General features: G+C 31.6%; 1 protein-coding gene across 4 annotated transcripts; it reads left to right on the plus strand.

Moving 5' to 3' along the window:
* The first annotated feature begins 70 nt into the window (after positions 1 to 70).
* LOC148232484 (apoptosis-inducing factor 3-like) lies at positions 71 to 11,530 on the plus strand. Of its 4 annotated transcripts, none has more exons than XM_088191648.1 (4): positions 71 to 241; positions 4,981 to 5,053; positions 9,584 to 9,912; positions 9,978 to 11,530. In XM_088191648.1, the coding sequence occupies exons 1-4, from the start codon at positions 125 to 127 to the stop codon at positions 11,274 to 11,276; spliced, it is 1,818 nt and encodes a 605-aa protein (XP_088047774.1). In that variant the 5' UTR covers positions 71 to 124; the 3' UTR covers positions 11,277 to 11,530. The 4 variants fall into 4 exon arrangements, with proteins under 4 accessions (XP_088047774.1, XP_088047771.1, XP_088047772.1 ...); XM_088191645.1 differs by having other exon boundaries at positions 80 to 223; XM_088191646.1 differs by lacking the exon at positions 71 to 241 and adding an exon at positions 990 to 1,153.
* The last annotated feature ends 342 nt before the right edge of the window (positions 11,531 to 11,872 follow it).

Below are 11,872 nucleotides of genomic sequence, written 5' to 3' on the forward strand. Positions count from 1 at the left end.
ATACTGAATTACGTTTTTAATATTTAAATTGCTTCAATTTTATATAAAATATGTAATTATATTTTTTGTTGTTGGCCGCACTAAATCTGTCACTTGACAGTTGACAGCTCGGCATGCAATTGTCATGTTCCAAAGTTTTTCTCGGTTCGCAGTATTGATTAAAAAAAACGCTTTTCGTGTCACGAAACATTATCAAGTATTATCATCACAACAACAAATCAAATTAAGTCATCTTTTACAAGTACCTAGTAATCTAATCAGTAGCTATTGTTTATTATTATCATTACTTTTACTATATGTATATATTATAGATATATACATAGTTTCCTGCCTGCACGTATATCCGAATTATTTTGATATCGAATGTCTGATATTTAACACTTTGTGTGCGTGAGATGATAATCTTTGTTTCGCATCGCTTATCAATTAAAATCAGGAGACGATGACGATTTTTTAACTTAGGCAATTTGTGATGAACAATTCGTCTTTTGTTTCGATTTTTTTTATGATTTTTAATTAGCTGGCTGTTTGGGCCTAATCATGACTATCGTGACCCGCATACATGTTTAGAAGCTTTCTTTCATTTATTTGCATTAACAAAAAATACATTAAAGTAACAAAAAAATCACATTATGACTTATTTATTGTCAAGGTGAATTTTAAATTAAAGTTAATTGCTAGAAATAAATGAGACATTTCAATCACATTTGTTTATTACCTTTATAACCAATCGCGTTCCATTGCACAATTTCGAGGATCAAAATCCTCAGCAGCATAATAGGGTTTCCAACCTTGAGGGTTAGTTTATGCTGTTGTAATCCATAGCTTCTTCTTCTTCCATTATCTTGTCAATTGAGTAAAATTAACGTGCTGCAACTGGCATAATCTCTTGAAATTGCTCCATCACTTTTTACATAAATTTTAAAGCCGTTCGTCTTATGTATTCTTGGATTATTATTTAAACTACGTTCCGATTAAACATTTATTACAAAATCTAAACTATAAATTATTATTTGAGTAAATATAATACTTGATAATATTATTTTAAAAAGTAATAACATGTAAAAAATATGATTTATTGGTTTATTTAATCATAAATTAATTATATATGTGAATGCAGAACCATCATTTCTTGTTATCTTATCTCAACTATGTAAGTGCTATGTAGTCAAATTAACATGACACTTAATATTTTTTTTTATCTTTGATTGCCGTAGTACAATATATTATTAATTAAATCATTATGTGTCATATTATTTTTAATATTGCTATTTTTTTTATAAAATGTTTGATTTTTTTATTACATAATTTTAGGTATTATTATAGTCAGTAAAGCCATATTAGTTGATAATTAATTGTTATTAACAGTATTGAAAACAAAATGTTATTAAAGTTAACTTAATCGGTAACAGTTGTTTCATGTTTATTACTTGTTAAATATTTTATGTAAATTAAAATATTACTTAATTTAGGTGAAATTGGAATAATCTAAATTAAAATTAAATATTAATATTTTATTTAGGTGAGCCTGAAATAAATGGTAGATACAACATAATATGAATATACATTAAAAAGTAGCATAAGAGTGATGATATTTTTGCCTTATAAGCTAGTTTTTTTTTTACTATAAGGTCTCATTTTATAGTTGTAGTCAATTTTATTTATCAATAATTTTAATAAAATTAATATTTCTATGATTGTTTATAAAAAATATGTTTACTTGGTCAATTATGAAATTTGTTTTTATTGTAAGTATTTTTTACAAAATTATGTTTTTTTGTGTAGTGATAGATTTACATATGTATGTATATATAAATATCTTTACAAAAAGTAACAGATTCACTGATTGAAAAGAAATCTATCTATTCTTACAAAGATTCAAAATTATTTTATGAATATTAACAGATTTCTGAATACATTTCGTCGCAAAAATTGTCAACGAAATACTTTGAATCTTTCAATAAGAAATCGTTGGTTGAAATTATTTCAACATTTCCGCAATTATAATTTCAATCATGTATACTTTCTTATAATTATATTGAATACATTCACCAGTAGAACGAGTATTCTCTCTCATTAACTAATTATAGATAGTGGAAAAATTCAACTACTGGTTTAAGTTCTCAAAGCGATGTTAATTGAAGTGGTGAATATTGTTATTTAGAGTCTTGATTCAAGTCATGGAAATTGTGCTGGAGTTACCAAGATATTTATCCTGTTACTCTATCGTGGAGTATTGGCTTTTATACTCAACATCTCCGCCGTTATGAAGGCAAAGAAACTTCACCGCTCACATGCTCGATAAGAGCTGATGAGAGCAAATGGAATTAGCACAACATTCTATTTATAATAAAAATGTTAAAATCATCTAATGGACTACGTGAATAGCGTTCTTTCTGTATTGACCTATTTTATACTCTTTATTTTTGATTCGGTGTTTTGAATACAATTTTGTTCGTGACTTTTTTATGTGGTTGCTGCGCTTCAAAAATTGCAGTGCATGTATTTCGGTATAGTGCTCCTATTTATGACATAATTTTTACTGTTTGCATGTGCACTATTTTAAAAAATATTTATTTATTTATGTTACCCCAATGCGTCATAATGACAATGCAATTAGTTGATCTGGCTTATGTAAAATATCACTTTCAATCTTTGTGATGTATTATGTATGCAATATATTATTTATTTTGTATTAAACTATACTACAAGATAATTTAATTAGAGTTTTCTATGTTAACAGCGCTGTAAATCAGACAGCTGTCAATAATCACGCGTGCTCAAAGTGGCTAATGTTGGTTTGCAACAACACATTTACGAAATGGATCGCTTAAGCACCACCCAACGCGTTAAAATTGTTCAAATGTTCAAGAGAAATAACAATTCTGTATAAACTGTGTATCGAAATTTGCGGTAAGGTTATTATTGAGCAAACAATACGCAATGTAATAAAACAATTTAAAGATACTGGACGCGTTGGAGATAGGGTATGGCATGTGAATGGCGTGTGACGTCCGTTCAGTCGAGAATATTGCTGCTATAAGTGAAAGTGTGGCCGAAGACCCGAAATTGTCGATTCGTCGGTGTTCGCAACTTCTGGGTTTTTATTATGGCTTCCTTTGGCGCATTTTGCATCTGGACTTGCATCTGCACCCATATACAATGCAGATTACACAAGAACTGAAGAAGTCCAGAAATTATGGACAGTGAAGAATTTACGCAGATTTTGTATTAGAGCAGCAGAAAGTTGATGCTGATTTTTCAAAGAAAATCTTGTTCTCTGAAAGTGTATATTTATACCTCTCTGGGTATGTTAATAAGCAAAATTGCCGCATATGGGGCGAGAAAAATCCTCATGTGATTTACGAGAGACCATTAGATGGTCAAAAAGTGATTGCTTGGTGCGCATTATGGTCAGGCGGCGGCATTAGGCCTAACCTTTTTTAAAAATATGAAGGTTGGACTGTAACAGTCAATAATGAGCGCTCTAAGTGCATGATAACCGTTTATTTTTGGCACGAAATTGAAGATATTGACGTGGAAGACACGCGGTTTCAACAAGACATTCCATAAATCGTGGTTTCAACAAGACGTTCCATAAATCTTTGCGTTTTTAAAAACGCAAAGATTTATGGAACAACCTGATAAAAAACGATAATTTTGTTAGAGAGTATTGATCATTTTAAAAATCAATAATTAAAATGTTTTTGAAACTTTTTTACAAACGATTTATGTACTATACCATAAAGGTACTTACAAAATTTACCTTCGAGAGAAATGGCCATTCAACCGCCATGCTATTTAAGAACCGCCAGAAATAGAAATCGCCACAGACATTAGATAACGTAACCATAAAAAATAATCACTGCGGTCAATATTTTAAAGATTTTTTTTCACCACTGAAGATTGTAACTACACAATCAGTTGCGCTATTTTTGACTTATGAAAAGACTTGTTTGTTTTCATTTATTCACGTAGAATAACCACGAAGCCACTAGATAATGGACTAAGGGTGGGGAATATTCAAATACAGGGCCCGAAAAATCATTTGATCTGGTCCTACTAAGCAATCAAACAAACAAGCGGAACAAACAGTATCAGAAATATCTACTAAAACCACACGCCTCACTAAAAGTAAACAGTTTCAGCCATCATATTAGAAAAATAAGTAAATATAACTGCCGCTGCTGTCACACGCGCCGAAATACAGTAAAATTTTTCGAATTAAACTCTCACCATTTGTCAAAGATGCTCGCAGAAAATATATAAAAGGGTTTGCAAAAACTCAGATTAAACACACATCGAGAAGCACTAACATCAGCTACACCACTTTAATTAATCTGGACTCTGATTTATATCTAATTACAGTAACGAATGATGCAGTAGGAATGTATATATATTAGACAAATACAGAGCGTTTCACTTGACCCTATAACAAATTTTGTAGAAAATATTAAAAATAAATCAATGATATATAGGTAAATAACGTGTCTTTATTTAAAAAATGATGTAGCTATTCTTTGCTTGATTGATTTTTCATTTCCAATGAAATGCTCTCTATTATGTTGTCTCCATGGTGAATGTTTTCAATTAAATACACGCGGAATGAATTATTCCATTCACGTTTAATGAACGTTAATAAAAACTGCATGTTTTGATCCAATCAATATTACATAAGGCACAACATCCATACACGATTTTTACAACGTGGGAGTAGTAACTCCCACCACAATCTACTTCCACCACTCCTGATAAGCGCACGCATGTATTCTCACTCTTGACCTGCGCCAGTCTCATTCTAGACTTCGCCAAATCCATTACAATTCCTGCGACGTCGTCGTTCCTTTATAAGCATTCCAAAAATTTCAAAGGCATTTTCGGTTGAAAGATCGTTAATCAAATCTGCGCGCGCATCGAAAGTGAAAGTAGGCGAATGTCCACCTGTTGATCGTAATAATTTGGAAATTTTAATACATCTAGATCACCAAAATGGGGTCCTCCAATACCAAGTCGTTTTCGCTCACCAAAAGCCCGACAGCTAAACCAAACAAAGGTAAGTGTAATTCATTAAAACATAACATCACAATCATTACGAATCAATTCGTGCTCCACTTCCACATAAGATGCTTAAATTGCGTTAATTACAACAAACTATGTCAATAGTGTAATTAGAATCAGTAATTTTATGTTTAGCTGTAACTTAAGTAACTCACGTTTCGATTATTGTTTTCTTCTTATCATCACTTTAACTGCACGTTTTAGCTTTTAAAAAAAGAATAACGATTTTTTTATGCAATACCATTATATTTTACAACCTTGTGACTGTGCTCATTATTGCGGTGATAATTTATTTTATAATTAACGCAATGACCGCAAATGCGGTATTATTATTATGATAATTTATTATGAATATTTTTAAAGGTAACAAACTTCCCTTTTAGCGTTAATTGTATGTGTGTGGTCAAACTGTATTTGATTGTTAAATATCTTCTTCTTCTTCTCGTTTCTGGTGTGACAAATACGATCTTATAAAATAATGCAGATGTTCAAAATTATTTTTAAATCTCAAAAATTGGCCATACAATTCGTTACGTAGTCTCGCAAGTAGCTGCTTTCTCGGATATCTAAGGTTCGATTTAGCGCATGTCCACTTTCGGGAGCGGAGTCATAGTTCTGGATGAAGTCACAGACTAAGGTGTCTGTAGATATTAAATTCCTAACTGGAATATCTGAGTAAAGTGATTTAGTGCGGTTGTGTTTTAGCGTATATACCCTTCAGAATGGGGTGAAGTCTATTCAATATCGAATTATTTGGGGTGGAACCAAACTTTTTGTTTTTCTCTAAAAATATCTTGTTAGATTATATCTACCTAACGGTGATTCAAAATTGGTAAAATTTCGACAACGTCGTAGTTTTATGGCTCCAGTACTTCTTCAGAGATTATTTGGGTACCGACCTTCGCATTATGCACAGATCTTTGTTGCATAATTTTTTTGCGTTTGTAAGTAAGGTCTCATTTTTTAAGCAAGTGCTTTTGAAATTGTTAATTGCTGTCCGGTCAGATAAATATACAATCGTTTGTTTTTCGCTGACAAGTAAAAAAAATCTTTGTTTCTCACATAAATAAATCAATTACTTCGCGATGATTACGGGTGGTCCTGACAAGATGGTCAGTAATATTATTTATAACTTTGTTATAAGCGATCAGTAACTTTTAACCATTAATGAATTATTGTGGTATAACACATTATTGTTATTTGTCAAAATATTATACTAACATTTAGTCAAAATATAATCAGCTATTTAATTAAAAATATATAAAATTAATATAAATAAGTACTGATTGCTTATCAAAGCTACTGACCGTTATAAATAGATAGGCTTACTGTAAGACTAAATCTCTAAACCGGAACAGCTAAAAAATAGGTCATCTCGGAATTTTTTTGTTTATTTAGGAATGCTGCAAGAGCTAAACAAAGTAATCTCGGAATTTTTTTTTCATGCGTCTCGCATTCCAACCTAGCAAATCTGATCACTTTAATTAAATGTCTTTTTCTTTATATATGTCTCAATTTATCCTAGTCAATATTTTGTTTCCTCGCCACTAATTGTCACATGCTATTGAGATAAACGATTTTTGTATTACATTAAAACTGGTCTTGTTTATGACCAATAATTAATTTTACTCTATCTTTAATAATTTATGTTTTAAACACTATGTTCACCCATTGGCGTCCAAAAGTTTTCTGTTCTATCCTATCTACACAATCACTAACAGTAAATGAGTTTCAGTAATGATAACTAGATCAGTTCGAAGGGCTTAGTCCTCTTCAGCCATCTTTTTAAGTTGTCCATGTTGAGGAGCTTGTTGCCTCGATGTTGACGTGCTGTTTGATCCTCGTTTTATGTTTAGCAGCAAAACGTTTTATAGCACTGGCAACGTTTCAATACCTACGTCTCTATCGCAAACATATCACGGAACATTCACAATGTTTCTTAACACTTTATTTTGATTTTTTAAATAATTTTAACGTGGCACTGTTTGTCACATCCCCAGCGGTAGAACCAAATTGGTTTCAGGATTTGCTTGTATATTTTGATTTTGTTGTATATTGAGAGTTTAGAGTTTCTTTCCATAAGCCAATATAACTTTCTATATTTTAATTCAAGTTATTTTTTTTTATTTTTTATATGTTCCTTCCACCACAGTTTGGTGTTCAAGATCATGCCAAGGTATTAAGCTGTATTTAAAAATGGAATAGTGTTCCTGTTTATAAAAATTTGCAATTGATTAGTAATATTTTTATTGGTGGAGTCGATATGTACCGATTTTAATTCATTCAACTTTATTTTCCATTTTTTGCTCTAATTGATGTATTTTGATGGTATTTTTTTTCTCACTGCCAAGATTTCTGTATTATCCGCGAATATTGCAACTGTGACATTCTCTATTTGTGGCAAATATTTTAAATAAAAAAAAATAGTTTTTGAAGATATACATGTAAGTCGGAATTATTTTATTCCATGTAAATGATTAAGCCACGTAGCGCGAAATTTTTGATTTTCCATAAACTTGTTTTGGCCGACAATTTTTATTACAATGTTTTTAATAAACGATTTTTATTCACAACGGTTAAAATATGGCCGTGCAATTTTAGCGGTAATTATTTATTATAAACATATTATTGTCCACGGGGTCATGACTTTTTGTCTGGACCAGATAAAAACGGTTGTTTTTCTTGAGCTTCTAAGGGTCGTTTTTGCAAGCTTGATGCAAGTTCGGCTGATTCTCGTACAAGTAGTTCTATATATACTATAGACTTATAGAGGAATCAGAAAAATCTAACGCCTCTATCAGTGCTTCGTCCTTTGTTTGACCAATGCAGATGATTAGGCACTAAAATCTTTGTTTTTGTCTTCTGGAATGTGCAATACCTGTTCGGCGGTGATATCAAGTGCTGACCTTTTTTTGTACGGTCCAACGAGATTAAAGCAAATTTTTAGCTTTAATTTGATTCTTATTAAATTCGAGGTACACAAATCTATTAGTCTTATGATCCTTTTAACAGGTCTTGTATAACAAATATCGACACAACGATTATGAGTGGTCCTGAGATATAATTACAAATAAATGTTAAAATTTAAGAAGCTAATTAGATATAGGACCAGCCATTTTAATATCTTCACATTTACTGCTGTTTTATTAAACAAAAAATTCGTACTATATTTGCTGCGTAGTAACAATTTTAGGATATATCAATATTTTTGTTTATACTTTTCTTTATATTGATTTGTATGATGCTAAAGAAATTCATTATACTTTTCCTTACTTGGCAAATGCTCATAAAAATATTAATTTATAATTATTTTTTATCACATTTTTATGAAGGAAATATTTTACCCAGATATTTAGTTTTAGTAAATTCGATGTGTCACAATGTCACAATGTTTACATTTTACTTGAAAGATAAAATAGTATGTTTACTTAAAAATCGAGATTTTGTTGAAATAAAATAATCGAAAATTCTTTGAATCAAAAATATTAGTATGTGTCATTTTGTATTGCCGCCACAAGGTCAATCAAATCATTAGCAACTTTTGGTCCACGTCGGCCTTGTACTGACCCACTTGCTAACGGTCGATACCATTCAATGTTTCGTAATAGAAAGTAGAGCTATTCGGTAATAATTTTATAAAAAAAATATAAATTATTAACACGTAGCTTCGTAATAGATGTAACTGGGTTTGCAGTACTTCACGCATAGCAAGTGTTATTTAACAATTACAATTATATGGAGATATTTTTTTTTGAATAACCGGAAAAACTTAAAAATATATATGTATAAAAAGTTTGATTTGACTTGTTTAAATTATACATAATTTATTAAAAGTGCATAAATCATTCATTTCATAGCATTCGTTAGAAGATTATAATATTAAATAACTAATTTTTAAATGTACACTGAGTGTACATCACACTTTTTATACATTTTTACATGTACATTGAGTGTACATCATGCAGAGGAAGCTGTGTAAATTAATTGTTAGAATGTTAATTGTTAAGAATGTTTATGATTTTAAAAAGCTTACGTCGTTATTGGATGTTCTAAATTGTTGATTTCTCTCGAGAGTCTGTAAAGCACTTTCGTTAATGTTTGTCAATGGCTGGTTTGATTTATATAATGAAATTTGTATATTAACTTAGACCTTTCGCGTAGCGATTTTTTTGGAAGAATATCCTTAAAAATTAATACGATAGAGCGATAGTTCCCACTTTACTTTACCCCTAGCAATTTAAATGCATAGTTTCTTTTTGTCGTATGAGCGTATTAAAAACAAGTCGAAACTCCAGTTTTTCTTCACCAGTATTTTCCAAGTTAAGCGACATTTAATTTATCAAATTATTAATGAAACGTGTATTTTCCAAATCTCATTTAAAATTGATGTAATGACCCTTAATCAAAAATCATTTAAGGTTCTGCTGGTTTTCATTTCATTTCTCGTTTTCGACTAGTTCACACGTTATTATCATGTATTGTTAGTTTATTGACTACATCCCGTATTCATAAACATTTTTTTTAGACTCTACTGTTATGGCTGGAAACGATGATTACGTCGAAGCTGTTGTTTGCAAAGATTCGGACATCAAAGAAAACGAAATGAAATCGTTTGATATTGGCGACGCCGGAAAGGTGCTAGTCATACGTCAAGGAGGAACTTTATCGGCAATCGGTAACAAGTGCTCTCATTATGGAGCACCGTTGGTGTCGGGAGCTTTAGGTCAAGGAAGAGTCAGGTGTCCGTGGCATGGAGCTTGTTTCAACATAAAAACTGGGGATATTGAAGATTATCCTGGTTTGGATTCATTGCCGTGCTATCAAGTGACCGTTATGGACGATGGACAAGTGAAGGTATTCTAATCTTGATTTTAGATTGTTTTTATTCCGATATATAACATATTATTGACGTTTTGCAGGTTAAAGCCAAAAAATCTGAACTTCAAGCTAACCGAAGAGTGAAGAAAATGACGAAGCGAAGTCATCAAGATGATACTGTTTACGTCTTGGTCGGTGGTGGTCCTTCCTCGGCCGCTTGCGCAGAAACGCTCCGCCAGAACAATTTCATGGGACGCATTATCATCGTCGGCAAGGAGAATACTTTACCGTACGATAGAGTGAAGATATCTAAAGCGCTCGATTCAGACATCACAAAACTGCAGTTAAGGAATGAAGAATTTTACAGCAAGAATGATATAGAAGTTATCAAAGGTATAGAAGTAGTGAAAGTGGATTGCGACTCTAAAACAGTGAGACTTTCGACCGGAAACCGCTTGAATTACACATATCTTTATTTAGCTACAGGTTGCAGATCGAGAAAATTGCCGATTGTTGGCAATGATGTAAAGAACGTATTTACAATTAGGTCGTTTTCGGATGCTTTGGATATCGATGCTGCAATTGGAGCTAAAGTTGATAAGAATATTGTGATCTTGGGAGGCGGTTTCATTGGAATGGAAGCTGCTGTTTATTGCGTTGGTAAAACAAAGAGTATCACTGTTGTCGCTAGAGATGATGTTCCATTTCAATCCGTATTTGGACCTCATATAGGCTATGCTTTGATGAAACTATTTGAAGATAAGGGTGTCGTGTTCAAGATGAACAATAATATAAGTATGTGTTATAGTGAAAAAAATAAGATTTGTTCAGTCGAATTGACTGATGGATCTATATTACCGGCTGATATTCTGTTGATGGGAGTTGGATCGTTATTTAATACTGAATTCCTCGAAGGATCCGGTGTCGATGTCAACGAAGATGGTTCAGTACCAGTGAATGATAAAATGCAGACGAATATCCAGGGTATTTTTGCCGGCGGTGATATAGCAAATGCTCCGGTGTATTCGCATGGCAAAAAAGCCGCTATTGGACATTTTGGCTTAGCTCATTATCACGGCAGGATAGCAGCTCTTAACATGTTGAATAAAAATGCGCCGTTGAAAGCTGTGCCGTTCTTCTGGACGGTGCTGTTCGGCAAATCGATCAGATATTGCGGCCATGGAAAATTTAACGATATACTGATCGATGGCGATCTTGAAGCTTTGAAGTTTGTCGCTTTTTACTTTGACAAAGAAGATAAAGTTATTGCAATGGCTAGTTGTATGCGAGATCCTATTGTAGCACAGTTTGCTGAATATTTGAATCAAGGAAAGACTTTGCACCGTAAAGATTTGGACGGGGATATGTTTAGTTGGACGAAGAAAGTAGCTACGAATTGAAGATAAGATAGTATGCTTATTAAATACCTCTTTTGACAGTATTATTGTTAATTTGCATTGTTTATAGTGTGTTTAAAGGCCTAATCAACATATAAATGCCTTGACTATGGGATCAAGACATTACCAATGGATATATGAATTAATTGTATTGAATTTCATTTAGAGTTTATAGTATAAGTTATTTAATATAATTATTGATATAATGTGACACGAGTTTATTTGAAATAAGTGAATAAAGCATAATTTAAGTTGAAGAGTATTGTTTTCATTGTATCTTTTAACGTTTCTCAAGAACTATGTAAACAAACTTTAACTTTATATACATAAAATCGTTTTTATTGACAAGTCAGTTAGTGACAATTTTGTAATGTAGATATAACTGTTAAACTATTATGTAAGAGCTAATGTAGATGTACTTTTAAATCATATTGCTCTCAGAAAACTTCCTTTAATGTTCAGATTTATCTCTGTGTGGATTATATGTAATCATATTGGATTATTGCTAATATAGTATTCGAGTAAAAGTGGGCAATTTATCACTGTTATATGTAATATAGTTAAAGCAACATTGAGTCAATCTGCAAGGTGTTGTAGTG

Source organism: Plectrocnemia conspersa, unplaced genomic scaffold, assembly GCF_051122295.1.
Source record: "Plectrocnemia conspersa isolate PC_06_02 unplaced genomic scaffold, ASM5112229v1 ptg000009l, whole genome shotgun sequence".
In the NCBI taxonomy this organism is placed as follows: Eukaryota; Metazoa; Arthropoda; class Insecta; order Trichoptera; family Polycentropodidae; genus Plectrocnemia; species Plectrocnemia conspersa.